General features: G+C 37.1%; 1 protein-coding gene across 1 annotated transcript in view; it reads left to right on the top strand.

Annotated features, from left to right (window-relative positions):
• ANO3 (anoctamin 3) overlaps window positions 1-26,549 on the top strand; it is an 83,352-nt gene that overhangs the window by 21,151 nt on the left and 35,652 nt on the right. Inside the window, exons 2-6 of the mRNA XM_053449164.1 lie at window positions 2,532-2,726; window positions 10,131-10,255; window positions 11,085-11,150; window positions 20,148-20,306; window positions 22,392-22,492. Of these exons, the coding sequence (XP_053305139.1) occupies window positions 2,532-2,726; window positions 10,131-10,255; window positions 11,085-11,150; window positions 20,148-20,306; window positions 22,392-22,492 (646 nt within the window). The remainder of the gene's footprint in view (window positions 1-2,531; window positions 2,727-10,130; window positions 10,256-11,084; window positions 11,151-20,147; window positions 20,307-22,391; window positions 22,493-26,549) is intronic.

Here is a 26,549-nt window from a genome sequence, read left to right as displayed (position 1 = left end):
TGCCAGCGTGTCTCTATTGAAAGCTTTTGCACTAAACGTAGCGGTCATCAAGACTTCGAGAACACTGACGTTAAGCCTGGCTCTAGCTTTGTCTCCAATCTAACTAACCCTCTCTTATAAACAAAGTTAGGGGCCATACAAGTCTATGAGTACCATGATATGGCCCAGCCATCGACAGGAATGAGTGATAATCAGCAGAAAGGCTGCCATAGCTAGGTACATGTGCCATATATAGTTCCCACCCATTGGTCTAAGGGTCCCTTTATAAGATGAGGTGGAAAGAATAAAAAGTATGACATTTTTCATAACGTTAGAATTGTATTAATGTATTTTGTTTTATACAAGTTTGTGATAAGGAATACTGTCTTCCCTAGTTTATGTATATACCTAAATATTGCTTTAGGCAGCTTCAGAATTGGGCCTTAGTGTTCCGAATGGTTATTAGAATCCTTTTCTAAAACTAATTTGTCCTTAGCTACTTCAGCACCCCTGGGCATGTTCAAATTTACTCAACTGAATATCTATTCCCACTGGCAGAATCACTTTCACATTATTTAATATTGGCAAACAACTACATTCCAAATCGTCAAGTGCTTTAATGTTATTCAGGACTGCCTGGAAACAGAATCTAACTCCTCGTCTCTTGTATCTCCAGTGATCCGTTAAGTGACTTAAAACATCTCAGCATTATACAGTTGGTTTGTCCAGCTGTTTTTACCATCCACGTGCAGGATGAAATATAAATACTACACATGGGAAGGAGAAACCGGTTGTTACTATGAGATCAACATATTTTTAGGCATGTGTTTAGACAGGAATGTAAAAATGAGATCGTTCATCAGCGACTAGTTTTTTCTTTTTTTTCGTGGAAAATAATTACATTATTTTAATTGTCTAATCAATTATTTGCATATAAAAACATACTGTAATGGAATAAGAAAAGTATACCTCTGCGTCAGTGTTAATAGAATATTAAAGCCACAGTACTTTTCCATGAATTGGCATACCTTGGAAGTTTACACATTAGTTATTTCTGAAGTATTACATATTTTAATTAGGTCTTTGCTAAGATACCATTGGCATGTCTTGATCATGGTGGCTAAGTGATTCTAAAATATGAGAAGAGGTAGAGATATTGTGTATTAAGCCATCTATTTTCAACGTGTACTTCTACCTGCACATTTTATTCCCATTTTTCTGCGTAAAGTAACTATTCTCAGAAAATAAGTATTTCGTCCAAAGAAAGGCCCTCATGAGATGCCCCCAGAGAAGATGGCAATCAGATAATATTGTATATTAGCCGAAGGGAAGAGATAAAATGCTTCTGCTAAGTTTACAATAGGCAATACGTTCACTTAAGTTAGTTAGAGACATTTTCAACATTTGTTTAAATAATTCATTATGCTTACATTAGAAGTAAGGGGTATTTACAATTGTTCTAATTTTATCTTCTGTTTGTTGACTCCAGAGAGGATATTGGTACTTATATGGGAAACATGGTTTCTGGAATTGTGACCTGCGTGTACTAATGTTTCGGGAACATTTGTATCCAGTCATCCTTGACCAAATCAAGTTGACGATAAGGAATTGCTAAATACATACACATATCTGGGAATCCGGGAAACAACCTGATCCTGGGACTCTTCAAACCCTTTAGTAATTCATCACAAACATTCTACCAGTGGCAACTGTATGTTTCTAATAATTCTTAAAGGAGGCCATAACTTGTCAGGAGGGAAATATATTTCATATTAAGTAAATATTCCAGTTTTCCAACAATACCAGTTATGCGGAACACACAAGATAATTCGATTTCAAACAAGAATCCAACTTAATCATGTTATCAATGAACTGGACAAGACAAGGTTCACTGCTCACCAACTTTTAATTGCTAAAGTAGCTTATTGCATGCATTATATTGCGTTACTGCTATCATGTCAGAATGTTCGTTTAAAATGTCTAACTCCTGTATAAGGAACATATCAGTGAAAGCAAAATAAAATACATCAAGCTTATTGTAAGAACTGTAAACAGAAATGTGTGTCACAGAGATAAGGTACTTTGCAATGTAGCCAATAATTCATCGTAATACAAAATAGATAAAGTTACTGGGGTAAGTTGCAAGTGGAACACTCGAGATAAGACATTTTAAATATGTAGATAAAATAAGAAAAGTTTTCCTTAATTCGTAGTCATTTTAAGCAACTTAACAACAAGGGAGAATAGGAAGTTATGATGGCTGCTCCTGTGGTATAGATGTAAGTCGAGTAACTATTGCACGTATACTGTTTAATGAATTTGGTTATTTCTTGCACTGACTTCAAATGCTAAATCTTGTTTAACATAGTTATAAAGTTTAAACCCATTAGCGTTAACAATCGACTTTGTGAAGGAACCTTACAAGTCATTATGTTGGCAGAGCTGACATCCTGTGATAACTAATTATTGTTAACTTTAAAAAAAAAAATATTTTTACAAAAAATGTTGCATAGGATAATTTAACAAAATGTGTTTTCTTCTTGTTGTTTTAGGCATGTTCAAGAGTAAAAGTGGGACTGAAAAAGAAAACCAACTTAAGCCATCAAGAAGAAGTATGCCATGTTTAGCACAGAGTCAAACGCATCCCCAGCATCTGAATAAGCACTCAACTTTACACCAGCAAAACAAAGTCCAGCCTCAGCCAGTTAGTGAAGGCTCATCAGCAATTAATGTAGAACATCTGACAGGTGAGTTGTAATTTATTATCTCAACATGAATCAACACAGTCTATCAGACATGTTAATGTAATCGGACATTCTTTCATTAATGTGCAATAGACTACAAAAACCTTGGTTAACCTATAATTAGATAATAAATAGCAAAATAAGGGGCTTCTATATTTCTGTCCCAAGCGATTTTGGTTGTTGAAATCCAAAAGTTTGCACGTAGTAAAAAGGTTACAGAAGTACTCACACAATATGGCTGGAGAGCCATTAATGGTTAAAATAAAGCCTCTGTTATTGATGTTTATTTAAAGCTATATCTAAGAACAAACAGATCTAATTTTATACCAATAAACAACCTAAGTGCCAACTTTACGATCATACTAGGTGATGTTATCCCTTTCCTTCAAACATGTTTAAAAGCTCCTTCTGGAATTTAGTTGGTTAAACACACATATGATTATTTTATTTTGTGTTTTAGTACAAAAAATGAATGGCTAAAATTACTATACTAAGATCATTTTTGGAGATGTCAAAATCTTGCTTGAACTAGAAAGGCTTTTTTTTAAAAAAAAACACAAAAAGTCCATGGAGACTTGTCTTCTCATGATGGAAACATTTTCCTTTCTTATCATCAGCCTCATAAACATGAATCGTAGTTTCCTTACTTTCCTATTTCTGTTCCATTGTAAATACAACAGGAAACAAATGATGTTCCTTGATGGCATGTCTAAAATAATTTACTTTGTTGCTATTTAAAATAAATTTGTAGGTTAGTTTACGAATGACTTGGCCTTGAGACCTTTGGAGACACTGTCAAAGAAGTCCATCAACATACCTTTTTTTTTTTTATTATCCAGTCTTCGGTGACCCCACATGCAGCCACTCCCTATATTTGGTATGTAGAGAGTCTAAATATTTACCTTATTTTCTTTTAACCCCTTAATGACAAAGCGCGTATATGTACGGGCTCAAAATGCATTGTTTTCAATGGGTTTTGGGACCGCCCATTGTCCTTAAGGGGTTAAGAAACTTCAAAAACGAGCTCCCAACTATTATCCAATTTAAAAGTTAGGCGGCTAAACACACAAGTTTGACAGTTCAGACACTTGGTAAATGTGTAAAAATGGCTATTTTCCCAATTTAATTTCACATTTATTTGCTGGAAAGAAGAAGCAATAACACAGTTCGATTTACATTTCACCTATTACACATATTTGTGTAGATATAATAAAGTATGTTGGGTGCATGTTAAACTGGAAAGATCCTAGTTATTTTTTATTATATTTTTGATCCTGACTGAGAGCTTTAGTTTAAACAGTTAAACTTATTTTATTTTTTGGGGGTGATCTCTTTCTAGCCCCCACAGCACAAAAAAAGATGAAGGGTCATACACATGAGATAAAAACCCCATTAACCCCTTAAGGACAATGGGCGGTCCCTAAACCCATTGAAAACAATGCATTTTGAGCCCGTACATGTACGGGCTTTGTCATTAAGGGGTTAAGAAAACAGGCTGTGATGAAAAGGGTCAGAAAAGGTTAAGTATTTTAATTTCCATTTGGGTGAAAGACACCTATCCTATAAGATGATCAAATTCAGAAAGACAACCAAATTGCTAATTATCATGGATTATCCCCATTTTCTGTTTAGGGGGGGTAGCCTCACTTCCTTCCCCTGATATCCCTCTACTCTCAGATCTTTTTTCTATCATATCTTGTGATGTGCTTTTAATGTTACTGTGTCCGTGTTACATCATATATCAGTTACTTACACTAAACTTATAAAATATATGCTCTCAATATCTAGGTTTTTCATATGACATACTTCAATAAATGATCATCACGAGTTAGAAACAGTATTTCGTAGCGCTTTCTAGTTTTTTTTTTTCACTTTCAGCCAATTAATTTGTCTATACCAGACGGCTAAAATATAAACCTGGCTCCTCTGCAATTTACATAAAGTGTGAAATGTTTTGGTAATAAAATCTGTTATGCAAATGCAGATTATTAGCATACTGGCAGCCTCGCCAAACTGTTTGACACAATGTATCATGTGCGCTTCTGACAGTTTGCAATGAGGTATTTTTCTCTGTTTTTTTACGTTTCGTTCTACTAGCACTTATGCCTTTAAATAACAACAGATGTACTGGCACATAAAACTCTAATTGGACTTCTAAGTGCATATGCTAGTGACTGGAATTTAAATCTAGGGTAAATATTTCTCCTCTCCTACAAGTATACATCTCTCTTCTTACCCCCCTCTCTCCCTCTCCCCCTCCTCTCTCCCCCTCCTCTCTCCCTCTCCCCCTCCTCTCTCCCTCTCCCCCTCCTCTCTCCCTCTCCCCCTCCTCTCTCCCTCTCCCCCTCCTCTCTCCCTCTCCCCCTCCTCTCTCCCTCTCCCCCTCCTCTCTCTTCCATGTTTCCTCTTTCCTTCTCTCAATTTTCTCTCTCCCTCTTTCTTTCTTTCTTCTCTTGTCTCTTCTCTCTCTCGCCTCTCCCTTTCCCTCTCTCTATTATGTTAATACATTTAGTGGAAAATCTGTATATTTGCTCAGTTATCCCTCTGTTTCCTTCACTTGAGTTTCCCTGATCATAACGTATGAAATGATGAAAGTAGTTTGCAACAGAGCTGTTTTCACTGATTTTATCTTACATTATAAAAGGACCAAGCTTGTAGGTCATAAAGGCCTATCTTACTATTGCCTAATCCAAAATGCAAATCGGTGTGTGTGTGTGGGGGGGGCTTTAAAAACAGTCCCTAAAAACATTGGACAAATATTGTATTGTGCTTCATTACGCTCAAAAACCCATCCTTGTGAAACTGATGGAATTCTGCATAAAACAATTTGTAATTGTCGTTTTATTCTGAATGCGAGCACATTAAAACCAGGTATTTCGGCGTCGGCTCCCATTCAATTTATTGACTAAAGAAAGGGTTATAAATTATACTCATTGTATTAGAGTAGAAAGGCACTTGGCAGCTGTACTCTCTAGTAGAAGGGTTGGGATAATTCACGTTAACGTTATTTATGATGGCCTCATGTTACTGCAATCTGCTGCAGTATTCTCAGTACTAATATTTATTACCATTCAGAGCATTTACAAATAATACCATACATTCTGCATTCTGATCATTGCTTTGAAAACGTTACCCCTTATTTTGAGTAGGCTGCATTTTACTAACAGCATCACAAAATAACAAGCGATAGGTGTTATGTCACTTCTGTATCAAATTTATGGATACAGTGCCCTACAAAAATAATTTTATGTTTCTATCAAAGAAGGGGAAATGTAAGGTCAAGAGATTGTCATCTAAACCTAGAGAGTGATGTATTAAGCAGAGCCGTTCTGCTGATGACAAGGCAGCCCTGGTACTTTAGCCAACGACTGCCTGATAAAGCGTGGCCATTGCAGCAGCTCCAGGGGCAGATCAGGTAAGGGAGTGGTGCTCTCACTCAGCGGCCCACCAGGTATTTGCCCCGTGTGCCAGATGGCTAGTTTTACTTTACCAAAACGGTACAGTCAAGACAAAAATGGCTTATGCCCAGCTGTTGGCTTCACTGGTTAAAAAATAAAAAAAAAAATTAAAATAAATAAATAAATAAATCGGAGAATCCCAAAGTGGCTTTCAACGTGCCACGGCTGCAACATAACAGCTTAGCTCGGATCAATGTCGCAACACCAGGGAGATTATGAGAAATTCCTTTAGCCATTATGGAACCTTGTGTCAATACTGACCTAAATACAATATATTTTACATACTATGGTAAACAGAAAAGGATTGGTAGTTTATCCATCGTTCTATATTTACAAACGTTCTTGTGTCTATCTACTAAGCTTACATCGATAATGTACTCTTTTTTTTCTATTTTATATTGTAAATGTGCTCCATTTTTTTCCAGTTATTTTTTTATATGACAGACGGAATATAATACCATTATGTAAGTTCAGAAATGTTATTCTAATGTGTTTTTGTATAAAGAGCTTTACACAGAGAGCCTAATATCACTACTTCCTTGACATATGCAGCCAAAGAGAGCAGCGCCAAGTCGCCAACTCAAAACTATCACTAAAATGATCAATAACCCAAATAACTTCAAAAAGAATGTTAATCAACACATTTAAACATGTTGAAAACTCTGCTCATTTAGCCTTGAGCGAAACCATCATCATCTCCTTAGGCATATTGTTGCTAGAAGAGAGGCTCAGATATCTATTCCTCAAATTATTATGAAGGTAAGCTTTTCACGCGTCAGTAGCAAACATTATATAGGGAAATCTGTCTCATGGGAGCTGACGCCTAAGATGTAATTCTAGGATTCAAACATTCCATAGAAGGTTATTAGTGTGGAATAAATATTGGAGTTGGATAAGTGTATCCGTTGAAGAATTTAGGCCCTTAGAATTATGGCCACTATCCAACTTATTATGTATTGGGCTGACTGTCTCCACATTGGCCATTTAGTTTCATTTAGCAGGTAAAGGTCTTTGTAGTGCTTTTTTTAACCTTGATGTTAATTGTGATGTTTCCTTATGCATAAGAACCATCACTTATGATTCAGGGTGATGTAGGGTAGTGTGAATTGCATTATGTGTAGGCCACATGAGTTCCTATCATTATGCTACTAACCAATAAAATTTATGAAAGGTACCCAGCTGTCAGAGCCGTGAATTTTTATCATAGTCTGCTGTGTTGCTGGAAATTTATCGAAACAATGTTTCAGCTTTAATGTTTTGATGTGATGTTAGAAGTCATGTATGCGATGACCTGAGAAAGGGTCACCTGTCTGGAGGTTTGGGACCGGATGTGATCTAAAATAGGCATGTGTCATCGCTGGACAGTTTGAGGATAAATTAAGTTTAATACTGTAACAGGACACAACACTGTCAATATGTGATACTTTTGGTTATTTCTTCAATTATATTTTCATCTATAATTCACTGTATATTTGTATAATTAGGTTATAATTGTGCCCATACCCAGTGACCATTCCCTTGTTCCCATGAGCCCTTGGTGTCTACGTGACAGTCCTGATGTCTCTCTGTGGTCCACAACCTGACTTGTTCCTATGACTCATTGATGTCTACGTGACAATATGCCGGTCACGTCTGCAGGACAATAGACACTTTCTAATTGATTGATCAGTTTGAAAGGGTATATGCCCATCACCTTTGAAGCCCTATTTGCCATAGATAATGATATAACCGTAGTATGCTGGAGTGTGAGGAAGGAGTTAAAACGATGGCCAGGGACGTCCTGGATTCCCATTACAAATCATATCACATTTTAAAATAACAGATAGTATACGTGGCTTAATCGTCATTAACCCACCATGTGATAATTGGACAGCATCCAGAGGTAGGAACAATTCCCATTGGGTATACGGCAAGGACTTCAGTTAATATACCCTGACACTTAATTCTCAGCACACTTAATTTACAAATGGTATTCCCCTTTATTGTCCTATTCCTGTTGTTCAAATGAAAGCGTGTAACCAAAGTTTGTCAGTTTGTTTCATTAAATATTATATATATATATATATATATATATATATATGTATATATATTTATATATTAGATCTTGCATCTTGCCCCTGGGTTTCATGGACTGAGGTCTGTATCCATAGTACTAAACAGGTGGTAATGAGCAGAGTACTCGATGATTGAACACTTGGGACCAAGCGGCAGAAGGTATTTTTCCCGGTATATCATCTGGAGGTTTGTATGGATCCCCTTGCCGTGCGTGTGCCTTTCCATACAGACCATCAGGTTATAATATTTTTAAGGTCATGTTATCCTATGGGAAAACAATGATTCTGTTTGTAAGGATGGAGTGCAAACAATACACATATACTGGTTAACGCAAGTAGCCTCATTGCAAGGAAGCATATTTTTTGGCAAATCATGGTTTGCTTCTGTTTTAAGGATTATCAGAATAATAATGAGAATTCTCGTTACTGGAACACGACCAGCTAACAAAGGAAACTGATTATCAAGTTATTAAGTAGTGTTAAATGAATGAGTGTTGTTGCTGCAAACATGTTCTTGCCTGCAGGTCTAAGTTAATTAAATACATGCAAAGCTTTTAACTTCCAACTTAACAGGTTATTATATTTTGTAAAATATATAAATATATCACAATAACAACATATTTATTAATTAAGTGCAGCAATATGGCTTGAACGCTGAATATTGTGTTGAATGTCTAACCTTGGTGGGGTCTCGCATATATAGTTCCTGTTATGCAGGCCTAGGCACCACAGGATAACGGACCCACTAAGCAGGAGTGGCGGCGTACACGCAGATGAATGGTACGTACTCCAAGGTAACAGGACAAATCAGGACCAGAGGCAGAGGCACAAGAACTAAACAATCCGAGGTCAGGGCAGGCAGCACACGTTCAGAATCAGTAACAAAGCAGAGGTCGGGGCAGGCAGCGCAGGTTCAGAATAAGTAAACAAAGACGAGGTCAGGGCAGGCAGCATAGGAGCGAATGTCAAGAACAATAGCCGAGGTATGGTACAAGGAAATCAGGTAGCGTAGGTACAGGAGTCACAAACGTAACACAAACAAACACCCAGAGTGATAAAGACTCTTTGCAAGGGCACTAAGCACAGGGCAAATGGGGTTTAAATAGTACTAGAGGCGGGGAAACCAGAAAAACCGGCCAATAGACACGCAATGACATCATCACAACCGGCGCCCGCGAATGGCGCCGTTGCGATGGCAACATCGCCAACAAGCTCTTCCTGTGTTACTTCCGCGTGCGGTGTGGAGGTGCACACCGCGGCAGCTCGACCCGAGCCGTCACTGTGCTGAAGGCATGCCCTGTTGCCGCGCACGACAGTGCACGGAGAGACGCACAAGCGGCACCTCGGGAGGGCCATCCATCTGAGACGGGACGTTGCGGGATCCCAGCCGGACAGGTAGGTGTAAGTTCCTCTAATAACTTATTTTTGCTCGATCTTAGGGGCAAGTAACAATCTCAAGCAGTCAACCCTGACACAATTTAGGAAACTTCAAAACTTAGTTTGTCTATTGTCTTTACTCAATTTAATAAACGTCTCTCAAGATCTACCAAGCTTCTTTTGGCTGAGCAAAACACTGCTGGGATATCTTGTAAGCTTAGATAAGATCCAGGCTGCACTCAGGGTTTGCAGGGCCTGGTGTAAGAAGGGTTTGATGGTCCGCTTTGTTGGCGTAGGGTACTGCTCTTCTTCATGTTTGTGGTCTCTGCGTCACTGAGAAAGCAGAGCACCTGGATATGACATATCTTAGAACCTTGCTTTACTTTGCAAACCTCCCTATAACAACATTTTTTACTCTCCTACATTCGTCCTGCAAGTGATACAGAGTTACAGTTATCAAATGCTGCGACGGAATGCTTAACAGATCTAATGCGGTTACTGTTTTGTCTTCTGTTTAGATTCAACAAAAGATACCTACACAGACGAATCTGAGCATGGAGTATATGACTACCGCACTGATCAATCTCTGCTCATTCAGCACAAACTGAGCAGGCAAAAACAAGGCTCTCGGAAATCTCAAAAGGTAATCGCAAATGCTTGATTGGAATCAATATTCGTGTAAAAAGTATCACGTTCAATACACAGACAATTAAATCCAATCATGTTGACAGAGGACTACCGATTCATATGAAAATATTACACCTATTAAAACCAGACACTAAGACCCTGTAAAGTGTAATGCGACTAGGTAATCCATCATCTAGCCTTATCATGTTGAATTGATCTTTATGCAGCCACAGCTTGCCAGGTCTAAACGAAAGTATTGAATGGGCGGCCTGTTTTCTAGTAGAGGTTTTATCTATAGCGTCTAAAACCCTATTATGTCAAACCAATCTTTCACCAGCAAGCCAGGTCTAATAGACGTCACTTTAGTCTTGGACGTTTTCCCAAGTGACTCTAGAATTTAGCCGAATGCTATTTTACCCGGGGACTGAGAGTTCTTCTCTAATCATGACGGCACTATGAGAGGTCTACTTCAGGTCAAAACACAACCACTACCTCATATTTACAATATGGAATTATAACATTGTCTTCTGTTATCTGTCGAGCTCTACGAAGGTCAAAATAGGCAAATAATGGTAGAAAATAGACAGTTCCGGTGAAAATGTTTTGCACTTACCGTGAGAGTCTGAGATTCAGGCAGAAACTTACTGTCTTTAAACAGTTGTTAGGTTTATATGGATTAATTAACTTCAGTGATACAGTACAGTTATGTTTGTTTGCATTTCACTAATTATTACTAAACCTATTAATCCCGTGACCGAGGGATTTAATGCTTCCTGTTTTAGATGTTATACTTAACGGATCTTAGTGGAATATGCTGAACCAATATTATGAACAATCTCTTCTAGTGTAAAGAAGAATCGATGAATAAAGAAAAGAGAATTTTTGAAAGGTTTCCGGCAGATACTGGACAGGTATGGATAGTTTTATACACAATACATGCCATTAAAAGTCCTAAATCTCAAATGTATATATTGATCTGCTTTTCTTATGGCACGTATATCTAAAATGGAAGCATAATAACTGTGCCTACAGTTATGTTTTTTTTTTAATATGATGAGTTTACGGAATCCTATCTCAAAAGGTTTGGGTAATTGTATTTGAAAAAAGGAATACTCATCCATTAACTGTAAAAATTTCAATTCGCTACATCTTATTTAACCCTCTTTGAGGTCCCGTGTGACCTGAAGTAGTTGAAGCGTCCACTTCAATATCTGTAGCTGAACACTTTTTATAATTTATGTTTAATGATCTCGATTTGTAAGCAGTGCACATTTTCCTACTTAGAAGATCTACAACGCATTTTCCGAACAAATAACCTAAGAATCTGCATTTGAAGAAAAACGGGCTAATGTAAAAATCATTATGTGCCAAAAAAAGGGTCAGAAAACATATTTTATAGTTCTAGCCGCTCAGATCTGCATTTCTAGTTGAGTTTCTTTTTCATGTTGATGTGTCAAGGAGCCCAACTTGACTATAGATTATAGTCTTACAAAAGCAGAGCCACTGGTATGACGGAGGCTGCTGCATCCCCATAGGCCGGGCATACAGCCTAATCGCCAACCCGTTGACTAAGTGTGAGTGCCAGGATATGATGTCATTTCCCGTCATTCAGAAGCCGCTAGCGTGTTAGAGCTGTGAAGAGCAAAAGAACTGCCACCGGCCGGTGGTTGGCCCTTGTGTTGTCTTGAAGGTGTGTGTCTGTGTTAGTGTGTGTATTAGTATGTGTGTGTGTGTACAAGTATATAGTTACATAGTTACATAGTTACATAGGCTGAAAAAAGACATGCATCCATCAAGTTCAGCCTTTCCTATATCTGTTAATTTGTTACTGTTGATCCAAAAGAAGGCAAAAAAACCCAGTTTCGCTCTTTCCAATTTTGCACTAACCAGGGGAAAAATTCCTTCTTGACCCCAAAATGGCAGTCAGATTTCTCCTTGGATCAATAAGCTGTTTCCCCATAATTAAAGATTATATCCCTGAATATTATGTTTTTCCAGGTATCCATCCAGTTGCAGTTTAAACGTCTGTACAGACTCTGATAAAACTACCTCTGCAGGCAGAGAATTCCACATCCTTATTGTCCTTACTGTAAAAAACCCTTTCCTCTGCTTTAGTCTAAATATCCTTTCTTCCAATCTGAACGCATGACCACGTGTCCTATGCATTGTACTATGCGGGCCAATACAATGGTTTGTATTGGCCCCGAATATATTTATATAATGCTATCATATCCCCTCTGAGGCGACATTTCTCTAAACTAAACAGATTTAAATTAGTTAACCTTTCTTCATAATTATAGTGCTCCATTCCTTTTATTAATTTTGTAGCCCGCCTCTGCACCCTTTCTAGTGCTATGATATCCTTCTTTAGAATAGGTGCCCAAAATTGCACAGCATATTCAAGGTGCGGCCTTACCATTGATTTATGCAGAGGCAAAATTATATCTTTATTCCGCGACTTGATGCCCCTTTTTATACACGACAATACCTTACTGGCCTTAGCAACCGCAGACTGACATTGCACATTGTTGCCTAGTTTGTTGTCTATAACAATTCCCAAATCCTTCTCATAATTCACTACAGTTTAGGGTGTAGGTTGCTTGTGCATTAGCTACCCCGAAGGGCATAACTTTACATTTATCTACATTGAATTTCATCTGCCATTTGAGTGCCCAGTCCCCCAGTCTATCTAGATCCCTCTACAGCACTGTAATATCCTGCTCGCCCTGTATAACTTTACCTAGTTTTGTGTCATCTGCAAACACAGAAACATGACTTTCAACGCCTATTGCCAGGTCATTTATAAATATGTTGAATAAAATTGGTCCCAGAACAGAACCCTGAGGGACACCACTTACCACTTTTGACCAGCTTGAAAATTTACCATTTATAACAACTCTCTGTTCTCTATCTCTAAGCCAATGTTCTACCCAAGAACAGGAATTTGCATCTAGACCAATTTCCTTCAGTTTGAATACAAACCTATTGGCAAAATCCAAGTAGATTACATCCACTGCAACACCCTGATCTACACTTCTACTTACTTCTTCATAGAATGCAATTAAATTAGTTTGACAGGACCTATGTTTCATAAAACCATGCTGATTTGTGCTAATAATACTGTTCTTCCCAAGGAATTCTTGAATATTATCCCTAAACAGCCCTTCAAATACTTTCCCAGCCACGGAAGTTAAGCTCACAGGTCTATAATTTCCGGGCACAGAGTTTGAACCCTTTTTGAAAATAGGAACCACATCTGCCTTCCTCCAATCCTCTGGTACAATTCCTGAAAGAAAAGAATCCCGAAAGATTAGAAACAGAGGTTCACTTATTTCCTGACACAGCTCCTTAAGTACTCGTGGGTGAATACCGTCAAGCCCCGGAGCCTTGTTAACATTAACTTTCTTTAGTTGCTGCAGCACCTTGTCCTGAGCCATCCACTCACAGTTTGACTGAAATTTTTTCTCATTGGTCCTATGTATATCCTATGTAAATGAGTATGTTAGTGGATGTGTGTGTGTATGTCACACAACTCTTGCCAAGTTAACCCAGAAAGGATCTGGTTTGTAACCCTTCTGAAAATGAGCACTTGCCATATTCTATGCTGTTATTGGATATATTGGGTGCAATAGCAGATTAGGATTTTGTATAGGATTCCACAGGCGACCTCAACTTTCCCTTTTCCTTCCCTAACACGCGATAACGGAAAACTCTTATTATCACTGTTTGTGTTGCCGGTTGCTGTAGGACACAATTCTGATGCCACCCTCAGGGTATTAATTAATGGGCTACCAATATATATTGCCTGTTCTATGAACCACATCTGTTTCTCTGGATGTTACCTGGCTTACTTTTGGTCAACAATAATACTGCTCCATTCCTGTCCATTTTTAGCTAGTCTTGGACATTATACGTAAACATTGCTAATCACAAATACCTTTATATGTGTCTAAAAATTCTGGTCACCTTATAAATAAAAGTAAAGTCTGATGTTTTAAAAGTTTAATAGTTGTCCAGTGAGTGGATAAATATTTTTTTCTTCTAAAAGTATATATTTACTTTTGAACAGTTAGAATTATTTTTGCAATGTATACAGTAAAATCAATTTTCTTTTAAATCAGAACTTGTGAACTAAACCCACAAAAAATAGTTAACAAATCTATAATTAATTCTTTTAATTGACTTTCCATCATTATACGGGTATAGAAACATAGAATTTGATGGCAGAAAAGGACCATTTGACCCATTAGTTCTGCATGGTTGGTGCCATCTGAGTTGAAGCATGGCTACAAAGCAAGCTCAATCACAAATTATATATTAATGTATAGTAAGGTGAAAATAAATGTATACGATACTAGAGAGAGCTGGAGTACCATGCGCCTTTCTGCTTATACAGATCGCTAATAGATTTCTAGGTCCATTAAAAAGGTAAGCTAAATAGATATATCTCAGGGGACTTTGAAAAAACCCTTTGCAAATCTCTTTGCAGTCAATTGTCCAAGTGAGTGTACCGCCTTCTCTGGGCAGCGGTTGAAGCGGCGGTGTTTCTGGATTTAGTTTGAAGGTGATTAACGTGGTTGGAACATTTATAAATATCCTAGGTTTTTTTGGCCACAAACATGGAGACTTTGGGCTTAGAGACTCTGGTAGGTCTGAATGATTTTATATTCATGCTTATCCTATTCCTGTTATCTGATAATCCAGCTTTTCTCTTAAATGAGCAGTAAAGTTAAAGTTCCTTCTATCACATTATAATTACTCATACAAGTGTTTTAGTAGCTTTACACAAAGCAGCTATTTACAATAGAATTGTATATGTCTAAAAGACTTTCAAATTGTGGAAGTGGAACATCTTCTATAAGACATCAGTAACTAAAAACATCAACATTAAAAATATATATATTTTATTAATATTATCACATTTATTACAGTGTGTTAATGGGAAAGGCATGTATATTAAAATTAAATGTTTATGTTACTAGGTCTGATTGTAAATAATTAATGAAATTGATCCAAAAGCCACAAATATAAGGTAGATACACACACATAGCTGTGTCCACAAGCAAAAGAGTGATACACGCATGTATTTTTTATATTTTAAGCACAAAATAATATAATGTGTCATATTGGTGATTATATATATATATATATATATATATATATACACACACATATACATATATACATACATACATATACACACACACACACACACACACACATTTTGTCTGTGTGCTTTTCAAGGGGTTATAATTTTCAAACAATTTAAAATGATTGATATTTTTTCTCATTTCTGAAATAAATACATTATATATATAATTTAATTTTTTAAATCTATGAAAAATATAGTAATTGGTATCAATAAAAAGTTTGTTGAATTATTGCAGGTTATGTAAATAAAAATGTATATTTTGCTGGTCAGTTGTATTTCTTATTACAAAGGGGCAGAATGCAACAATTGGTCCATTCGATTTTTTTTTTTTAAATTAAATATTTTGCCAACTATGGTCTCGTTGAAGAATGATTTGGTTAGTTTACCTTCTTTTTGGCATCAGGTACAATGAAAGTATATTTATTACTTGGCAGATTTTGTTGCCACAAGGAGGCAGTTGTAAATCTCTAATGTATAACGTATTTAGCATTTGAGTATCATGTGTCCTTTCTAATGTGTCTATAATCACGTCTATAATCACTGGTATCATCTGTGTTAATGAGCAATGGACGGTGGGAAGGATTTTAACCTCATATTTCCCTGGGGCCTAAAAGCAAAGTCTACATTTAAAAATAAGGACACATTGTGTCTGCTCTCCATCCCAATTAAATGGACAGCACCAATGACATGAAATTTAGCCATATTTAACAAAAAATTTTTACAAAATTACCGACACTCTAATCCAAACTTGCAAATATATAATGTATAAGTACGGTATTTTCGCCAAAGCATGTATAGTCACCTGTCAAGCCAAGGCATCTAATGAGAAGAGGAGAAAAACCATTATGTTTCAGCTGGTGAAAATGGCTGGACTTCTTGAATATAATATTCACAGCATGCTTTTGTATGCTTCATCCAGTTAACCCTTTAAAACTATGAGCGCCGGGGTTGGGATCTATTACCCCTTGGGATGTCAGACTATTTTATTTTTTGTTTTGCTATATTATGCATAGTTTAAGACAAACTATTATTATTATTATTATTATTATTATTATTACATACAAGTTAAACAAAATGAAAAATACATTTTTTTAAAACTCAATCTAAATGTTTGGATTTAAATTCTGGTAACTTGTTCTTCTCTGTCTGCGTTTTACTAGTTCTCTAGATTTTACTCTGATTAATATTAGGGTAACTCACAACTGTGCTAGAAAAGTTTGTCCCAAGTAACCATCATTTTGTGGAAACATCTCAGTAGCTGCACTTGGGGAAACAAAATCCTCCTGTGTTAATTGCTAGCATGTTTATATAGGGCCTATGTATTCTGTAGCGCTCTACAATGAAGTTATACATTTAAATTCAAATATTTAAATAAAGAAAGAAGGCCTTGCTTGCTGGAGTTTATAATTTAACGGGAACCTGGTTCACAGAATATAGTAAGGGTGTGGACTAATGATGCTGACGACTTCTTTGAAAAAAGATTTTCGGGAACATTTAACTATTTAAAGGCTAGAAGAGAATTGATCAGGTGGGATACAACATTCTAGAAGAATGTTTCAAGTTTACACAAAAAATTATACTTAGATAAGTTCAAGTATATGTATGTACTGGTTTGAGTAATTTTTATTTCTGGTTTTTTTTTTATAGCCACAAAAGGTCACCAGTATATTTTTATTCTGGATGGTTAGAAGCAAAAAAAAAAAAACAAAAAACAAAAAAAACAAATCATAGCTCCAGTTTGATTTAAAATGTGTGCTTTCTTCTTCTATGTCTTTCCATCCCTCATGTTCCATACACTCTCTCAAACGCAGGGCTTCAAATGTCAATTCTTTTTTAAAAAGAACTTCCATGTGTTAGTTTCAGCAAAAAACAGCATAATTATTTTTCACTTGTGCTCAATTCACTTTGCTCTTTTCCTCGGCAGCTCCCGAAGGTGTCAGGACATTTCAGATATCTAGTCCTCAGATATAAACTCTAGGCAAAAAAATGTAAAATCGATGTCATTCCATTTATGCTACAGCAATTTTGATGAAACCTATTTAATAGTCCAATCTTGTATTTTGGTAAATTGCCTGGTCTATTTAAAAGCAATGAAATTACATTGATCACATTACAGAGCACCTAATGAAAGACTCTGCTATACTCTAAACATAATGCTGCAATTTGAATGCACTAGAAATATAGAATTCATCAGTGAGAAGTGACCAGGAGGTAAACTGAATATTGGAATGAAAATTATATTGTTGAATATATTAGTACTTGATCTCCATTCATAGTTCCATGCTATAATACCCCAATCCTCCTCAATGATCCCAAAGGAGTTGGAGCCCGGTTGCAGGAGCTGGCACACACCCTTGCAAAATAACACAGGGACAGGATGGAGGACTCACGTGAGCAGCGAGAGTGTATACGAGGGCAACACAGGTACACGGTACAGACAGGGGTTATCCAGTCAAAACAGTAATTCAGAGGTCAGGGCCGGCAGACAGGGTTCATCAACGGTGTAGCAAAGCAGAGGTCAAAGTCCAGGAAATCAGGCATAGAATTACAGCACATCCAGCACGAAAAGCACACAACCAGATCAAGGGCTGGAGGTGAGGCTGACCTTTAAAGCCAGTTGATGAGGCCAGGTGAGGGAGGCGGAGTTCAGTCCATCACAGAACTTCGTGACAACACAGCAGAATCAGAGGAACCAGCATAGATCTCCCATGGCCAACAGGCTAGAGAGCCTGACTGGGATGTTGGAGTTTTGAGTTCAAGTCTAGCCAGGCCTCTTAAAGTGTCCACTGTGCCTTGTTGTCTGTAGAACTCTGGGGGAGTCTAAAATACACGTCTGTATTAGAGGCATGCCTGTGCTTCACACATTTTTGTTTTAGACATTTTCAGCTGTTTATAAGCATGTTATTGTAAATTTTAGGGCTGTAGTACACAGTGACACGCTCTTATAATGCCCAAAATGACAGGAGAAAAAAAGTGATTCGGGTCACCTTGGAATTTGATATTACCATTTTTAGTGAAATTTCAACTTGGGGATAATTCACAAAAGCTCCCAAATGGCAAGATGGACCCCGCATGGTTAATTCACCATTCTCTGAACATATCACTCAATACATGATATACACAGATTTGCTTACTGTAGTTCAATTAGAGTTTCCATTGTAACTAACAAGAATGACAGAGATGGACATTGAAACAGTTTAGCAAGTACCCAGTGATCATCATTATATCTATGGTCTATCCTTCTATCTATAGATGTTTCTCCTAAACATAGATCACATAAAAGCAGTTTGGTAATATGCATTATGAAATATAACGTAATAACCACTTATCTGCATGAAAATGGTAAGACATTCTGTATGTTATATAAATGGGGTGGACAAAAACTATTTGCTAGAGTTTAGAGAAAAACGCAATGGATGTGCTTTACTTGGTCTGTATGTTGTCCCCCAAGGTCCCTCATAGCACTTGGTCTGTGGTTGCACCAGCCTCCATTACTTCCCGATATGCGTTAGGGACATAGCGTGAATCCGTTTGATGCACCTGTGTTCTTCTCTATCATTCAGTAGGTTCTCCATCATTCACCAAAACCGCCATACTTTCAGAGCATATAATGGAGTTTGCCACATTTTTTAAGACTATAAACCCCTAGCCAATGGTTATTTTCCACCCCTATGTGTTTGTCTCTTAGATCTACATAATTAGAACATTTACCCAAAAGTAATTGCGATCGAGTAGTTACATTATGTTTCACTTGGTATATTTTCCAAATGCAGGTGAATTAACTAATCGGATACTTTTTGTGAATATATAATTTATGAAATCCTTTAGTCTGGGAATTGTAGCGGACAGCTCATGTACACTAATCCGTGACACTGGCTTTCACTGACATGTCAAATGGCCACCGTGTTTCTTAACACTTCTTTTCATTCAACATGCAAGTGCTTCCAAAGATGATGAAACAGGCAATGAGATGCATCAAGTGAAAAATAATACATTCCTTTCTATGTTTTATTCAAAATGTGTAACAGGAGAATGTGGAAGCAGGCAGGTCAGCAAGCAGTGTGTATGAACATTAACTCATGGATATCAGCAGCTTTAAGGCACAATATTCTCCTCTGTGAACAGACACAACATGAACTGTATTGAAACATGTATTAAAGAGTATTGACATTTATCTGTCTATCTGTTCAGTGGTGTCATCGGGCTGCCCTAGGCTTAACCCAGGGCAGCACCACCAGTTGCCCTCCCACTGGGGTGACCACATGTCCCGGATTGCCCGGGACAGTCCCGCAATGGCCTTTTAAGTCCCGGGCACACCTGGTGGGCAATGGATCAAAAAACATTTTCTTCACAGATGTCTTTTTTAATGATCAAAAACAGAAATGTTTCTCTCAAACATGTTAATTAATTAATTAACCTTACCAAATTTGTCATCCTATTATTTTTCTCCTAATCACATAAAATTAAAATAAAAAAAAACTCAGATTCCATACAAACAATCAGTGACTGCTTTGTTTCACATGACAATTAAGCCTTCCCCGAAATACTGTATTATGATTGAGGAAAATGTTTACATGTTTAAGAAGAGTTTCTGGTAAAGGATCCAGGCCTTCAACAATATTTGGAATTACGTTTTTAATGTTGACTGTAGTTACAACATTTTTAAATGATGTAGAGTAGATGAACAGCATATTTAAAAAATGTCTTATTTTGTCTCATTTTCACATTTTACTTTTTTCTTCTTTTCATTGTGCAGAATGAAATGAATTCAGTGGCATCTCTGGGCCTGTTTTTTAAAGATGGCATAAAACGCATAGATTACATCTTAGTGTACAAAAAATCAAGCACACAACTTGAGAAACGCAACACCTTCGAAAAAAATCTCAGAGCGGAAGGTTTGATGTTGGAGAAAGAGGTGAGTCTGATCTATTGTCTCTTTGTGGTGGATATGGTAGAATCCAATAGGAGAACATCTCCGCTCAAGGATAGGTGTGTCGGTACATTAGCTGCTTGTCTCAACTAATGTTCTTGATCACAGGATAGGTCAATTTGATGACTATTTCAATTGAAATGTGCTTAAGCTAATGACACAGATACAATGATAATCTTTCATGTTTTTATTGAACACACCCAATCAACATTCACAGTCCTTGGTGGAAGAAGTAAGTGAACACTTGGATTTAATAACTGGTCGAAGCTCCTTTTGGCAGCAATAATCTCAAACAAGCCCTTCCAGCAGGGGTAGATCAGATCTGCACAACGTTCAGGAGAAATGGCTCTCTTGAGGTCAGTCCACAGCATCTAGAATGGGTTAAGGTCTGGGCTCTGACTGGGCCTCTCCAAAAGGTGGATCTTCTGTTTTGGAATCATTCTGTATTAGATTTACTTCAATGTTGAGGATGTTATTCATTGTCCTGCAGCATCACCGAAGTTCTACTGAGCTTCAGCTGACAGACAGCCAGCCTGATGTTATGCTGTATGATACCTTGATAAACTTGGGAATTCATTGTCCCCTCAATCTGTCCAGATGATGTTAAATTGGAGAGCAATGTTCAATGTTTTGCATACGGAAGACTCATAAACAGAGATGTTCACTCTAGGGTTTTACCTCATTGAGAGTTCTGTGTTGTGTCCTTGGAGTCATCTTGGCAGAGTGCCCAGTTCTTGAGGGAGTAGCCGCAATACTAAATTGTCTCCATTCTTAAACAATTTGTCGAACTATGGACTGATGCGTATGTAAACTCTTTGAGAATACGTTCCTTTCCAGCTTTATGCAAATCAACAATTCTTGATTGTAGATCTTCTGAGGTCTTTATTTGTGAGGCATGGTTTATAACAGCAGATGCTTCTTAAGAATAGCAAACTTAATATTTTTTGAGTGTTTTTTATGCAAAGTAATACATTTTTTAGAGTCTTTTCTATGAAACATACCATTAATAAGCACAGTTTCAAGTAAAACTGGTTCTCAACTAAATTTGGCAGAAATGTGTTTGCGAGAACTGCTCATATCACAAAATCCAGCCTGTCATTATGTTCTTGTCACTTCTCTACCAATGAAGTGTTGTATTATTGTCTCTTGCTGGTGTATATTAAGTGCTCTTGAAAACAGATAAAGGTTATTTCTTTTCTCCGTCAAGGACAGTCCTTGTATAAACTGTCTAGAACACTCAGTGAGGAGCTATGCAAAAACAAAGAGACTAATATTAAGTGCAAGCAGTAACACATCGCCTGTTTATGTGAACCATTGAACTCTTGATAATTAATATACGTTCTGAGTAAAACTTGTACAACATTTATGGTTTTGAATAGAAACTTTCACCTTAAAATTTGAGGGAACAAAATGCTTTGTTTTTTGGACAGTTTGGCAATGGATGTTTGTCTTCATTGATAGAAAACTAGGTATTCCAGCGCTCTGAGCAGATGAGCAACAAGACATCAAATGCTACCTCAGCAACCAGAAGGACTATATATTATAGTGCCACATTGGATGAATCTATTTGCTGCCTTTGTGTAACCGGAAGCACATGGATAGGATAGGAACCTTCATAGTTATCTTTCATTGTCAACAAATCACAAGAAATAGTGTGGCTACAGTTAGTATGGATATTCTCTGGTCCAGCCTATGGGCCACCACCACATTACCATAGGCTGTCCGTGTTTACAACTAGGAAGTCTCTGGGTTTGATATGGAAGTCTCTGGGTGAAGTGCTGCTTCCATGGGTCTCTGGGTCAGTTTTCTCTACCTCTCAGTAAGTAAGCATTGTATGGCCATGCCCACTCACTTCCTCACCTATTCTCCGCTCAGTTAATGCTGTCCAGGGCTTGTATGGCTCCTTCACAAAGCCACTCACCCACAAGGAGGAGAGCCCTGGGTAGCCTTCCCTGGGAAGCTATATCTATAGCACCTTATGATAATGCTCTAAAACAACATGCAATTCACTCATATGGTCACATATTCAGCTGGATCGCATTAACACATTTGCTTTTCATGTTGTTGCAGCCAGCAGTCACCAACAATGATATTATGTTTGTCAAAATACACTGTCCGTGGGATACACTGTGCAAATACGCCGAGAGGATGAACATCAGAATGCCCTTCAGGTAAATTTATTTTGTGAGGCTATTGAGAGGTTTTTGGCTATTTTCCATGCGTGTGCCAGAAATGGAATCCAATCCTCTGAGGTCCCTCTCAACGTGTGAATCACTCTGGGAAGAAAGGCACATCGTCTTAGAGAGAATCTACTGTTTGTTCTATTTTGGTCTGTGTGTTGTTGCTGTGCTGCACCTGGATGAGTTTATTCTTATACAGTAGAAAGAATAAACCACATCCACCCTCGTTATTGGTGTATGATAAAGGCAAACTCTTCATTAACTGAGTTTATTGCCTTTGGGGTTTGGATGCTTTCTCTGCAAATTATTTGATGCTTCACTGCAAAAATAATGCCAGACTGGGCACACTGAGCAAGTGCTTGGTGGGCCTTTTCTTCAGTTACCCCTCCTGCGTAACCTTGCTTTTGCTCGTGTGGCCTTCACTTCTCTTTCCCCACTACAAAATAAATGATTGCTTTTTAAGTACATGTTTTACATCAGTTTTATGAAAGAAAAAATATATGAAACTATATATATATATATGAAGGCATCTCTTCTTTGAGTAATAATATCACTTTAATATGAATATTAATAAAATATTGTTTTTTATGGAGTATTTCTCTGGAAATTAAATATTGTGTCCAAACAAAGAGCACGTGTATACAAAACATAAAATAAATACCCTTCATGGTCCATTATATTTGGTTAAATATAAGTATACCCCAATTTAAGGACATTCACTTTAAGGACCAGTAAGGACAAAGTTGCAGAACAACCCTTTCCCTGTTCTCGCTTTGTGAGAACAAATATCAGCATGACGCCAGCACATCAGTTCGTCTTTTGACCTTTTCATGTTTTGTGGTGGAATGTATAAAAGGGTAGTGCTTCACTTTAAATATAATTTTGTTTAACATACATGCTCTAAATCCCATTGTGTACGATATGTGGGGTAGACCTGCACCCTATGGAAGGAACCAATGTTCTAGTTTATTTCCAGCACCATCTAGTGGCAAAATCTAGAATAACAAGTCAAAACCATCACACTGGTCTGTTAATGCTATAAGTCCGTTAACTTGTTTTTTTTCCCGGCTAAATATTTTAGCACAGATTCAAAATCAATACAAACTAAAGCTTTTTTACTATGAGAAACTAAGTAAAAACTGAAAAATAATTACTTTGTGCAACCAATCATCACCAAAGGGAGTTTTTAACATGTAGAGAGTTTCTGTTTCATTTTTACTCTTTTATACTTACTACATACATGTTGCTTCTCTTTTCTATCCTTTTTATTTTACGATAAGAGAAACAGATATGTCTGTCATTGAACATGCCTTTCTTAAGGACTATAAAAGTTATGAGAAAATATTATGCTCCCGGGACAGGTATATATTTTTTCCATACATCAGGGCAGCTCATTGTGTCTTTATTGCCACCTGTATAACAACTGGAACTTTGCACAATATAAAAATATTCTCTTGAGGTCGACTTTTGTCCTAGAAGTCAGTGTCTGGCTAAACGGCCCTGGGATACGTCTTCCCCACTGTGTTTTTGTATGAACCGGGGAAAATATGGTTGTGATTGATCTTGTATTTTTCTTATATTGTTTTTTTTTTCTTGATTTGCAGCTCATATTTCTAAAACACTTCTACAGATGCAGTTACTTAAACTATCCCAGTATAAAAATTGTTGACAGAACTGGAAGGAAATTTATATACATGAGGCTTTAAAATGATGCCTACATCACCCCACAGTTTGTGGCATCATCGTACAACCTTATTTGCAACTGCCTTGTTTCGACACAGAATATTTTAAATATAAAAGGTTCAAAAATTCCCAAAACCTCTTTCTCTTGATCTATACATTTGTTATTATTTTTCTTCTTACCTAATATGGAGGAAATTCCTGTTCTTCTATATTTCAAACAACACTTTTACTGCGACAGACCATGGTGTGTTTATTTGACACATTCGCATGGATAGCCCATGGCATTTATTCTAGTTACAGGCTAGTCTTGGAATTTCTTGTTAACTTAACCTAAGACACTCAAAGATTAGAGGAACCCATAATCAGAAATTCTTCTCTACAGCTGACGTGTATGTTCTTACAGGAAAAAATGTTATTACACTGACTGGAGGAGCAAAACCATGGGCAGGTTGGTGGGTGATGTCATTTTTACTTTGCCAAATACCCATTCTGCAAAACAGCAGTTGTTAATTTATACAAAACACTGTATATGTCTTACATTTCCATTGAATAAAACGGCCTTGATCACATTGTCAGTCACCTTCTTCTACTCGTGTGTCATGGCATCATATAACTCGTTTGATTACATGGGCAAGGCTGGATTTATGTGAGAAGAGATAGTGGTGATGATAATTGCCCAAACACCTATAAAAATACAGATTAAACACCACCCCCATAATTACCTCCTTAACAAAGTTACCCTGCCAATGAAAAGGTTTGCATGGGGCATGGTTGATCACCTGGTCTCATTTCAGATACAAATGGTTGTATCTCTGAGCACTACGAACCTATGGAATCAGCACACACACATATATGCAGTTTGTTACGGCGCAAAATGCATTGTTTTCAATAGGTTTGGGGACCGGTCATTGCCCTTAAGGGGTTAAAGTTCCAATTTTGCCCAGAAATAGACCAGTGATATGAAAACAAATGCCTATTATAATCTGGTAACAAAAATAAAAAATATAGACTGCAGCAACTCAATTCCCAATCAACAAGGTTTAATTCGACGTTCGACATACAGGTACAGCGTCCATGAAGGTCCATGACAAGGTTCGGGCAAGAGCACATAATAATTAGTGTTGCTTCCCCCCTGCCTATAGGGACCTAACTCATTGCCTAGGCCACACAGATTCATTTTATAGCACTTGTTGGGCAGTCTATAGCTGTGGTTTACGATAAATCCAGCCCTGTGCATGGTGTAGAATAATTCAGATTACAGAGCCAGAGGGAAAACAGCAAATTAGCACCCAAACCATTACTCAAACTATAAATGTTATATCAAGCTAACTTTTAGAACAAAGTATACTTCCACCTCTGCCTTTCTGCTAATGTATAATATTCCTTAACTACCGTTTGCATGAATGGTAATGAGGAATTGTTAAACCTTAGTAGGTTGGTACCTCTGCTTGAGTTTGTGTTAATTAGAAACACTTGCCAAAATTATACGTTCCATTTTTTATGAAAGTGTTCTTAATGTATAAATTAACAACTGCCCTTAACCTTTTACCCATGTAATGCTTGTGCCTGCTTATTTATAGTGTATACTAGAATGCATAGTATAGCTGCCTTGAAAAAAATGCATTAATATCAATTTTTCCCCTGAAAGCTGAATCATTAAAACCATAACCTATTGCTTTGTATGCCATGTGACTGATAAACTGAGTTTATTACAAAGGAAATTGCAGTTTGTGGAGTTAGTGTTACTCTTAAAAAGAATTTCTAACAGTTTCAGTGCTGCTCACCTTAAAGGTAAAATCCCACAGTCATCAATAATTTTTACGCTCAATAGAACATTTTTTTAAGGATATCTTTACATAGAGGTCATATTGTTTGCACTCCCTCGCCATGGGTCCGAAAAAATGGAAGAAAAAAAAATATTTGAGATTTTACAGGATTTTTACTGTGAGCCATGGATATGTATTAAGATAAGACATAATCATAACGTTCATCTACCTTCCAGTGGCTTATAGGCTTTCAAATAAGCATCAACATTGTCACATGTTTTAATATAGTAAGGGTCAAGATTACAGTCTATGCATGCTCCCTTTGTAGGATCATTAACATAATACGGGATTGGCTGGGTCTATGGGCATTTCTTGTTATGCTAGCATGATTAGAACATATTTAAAAATTAGCATTAGATGTCCTCTTTATAAATATCTCTCATTTATGTTGGCTATACTTCCATTTTTTTCAGTTATTTGGGTTATTAACCACAATGATGTATAATTATTTTAAATACCAGATTTCCTTGAATATTTCCATAATATTTGCAGTTTTTTATGCTGTTTTATTAAAGCAGAAAACAGAAACAAACACCTGT

Source organism: Spea bombifrons, chromosome 10 (genome assembly GCF_027358695.1).
Source record: "Spea bombifrons isolate aSpeBom1 chromosome 10, aSpeBom1.2.pri, whole genome shotgun sequence".
NCBI classification, from domain to species: Eukaryota; Metazoa; Chordata; class Amphibia; order Anura; family Pelobatidae; genus Spea; species Spea bombifrons.
This window is presented reverse-complemented; position numbering and strand designations above follow the sequence as displayed.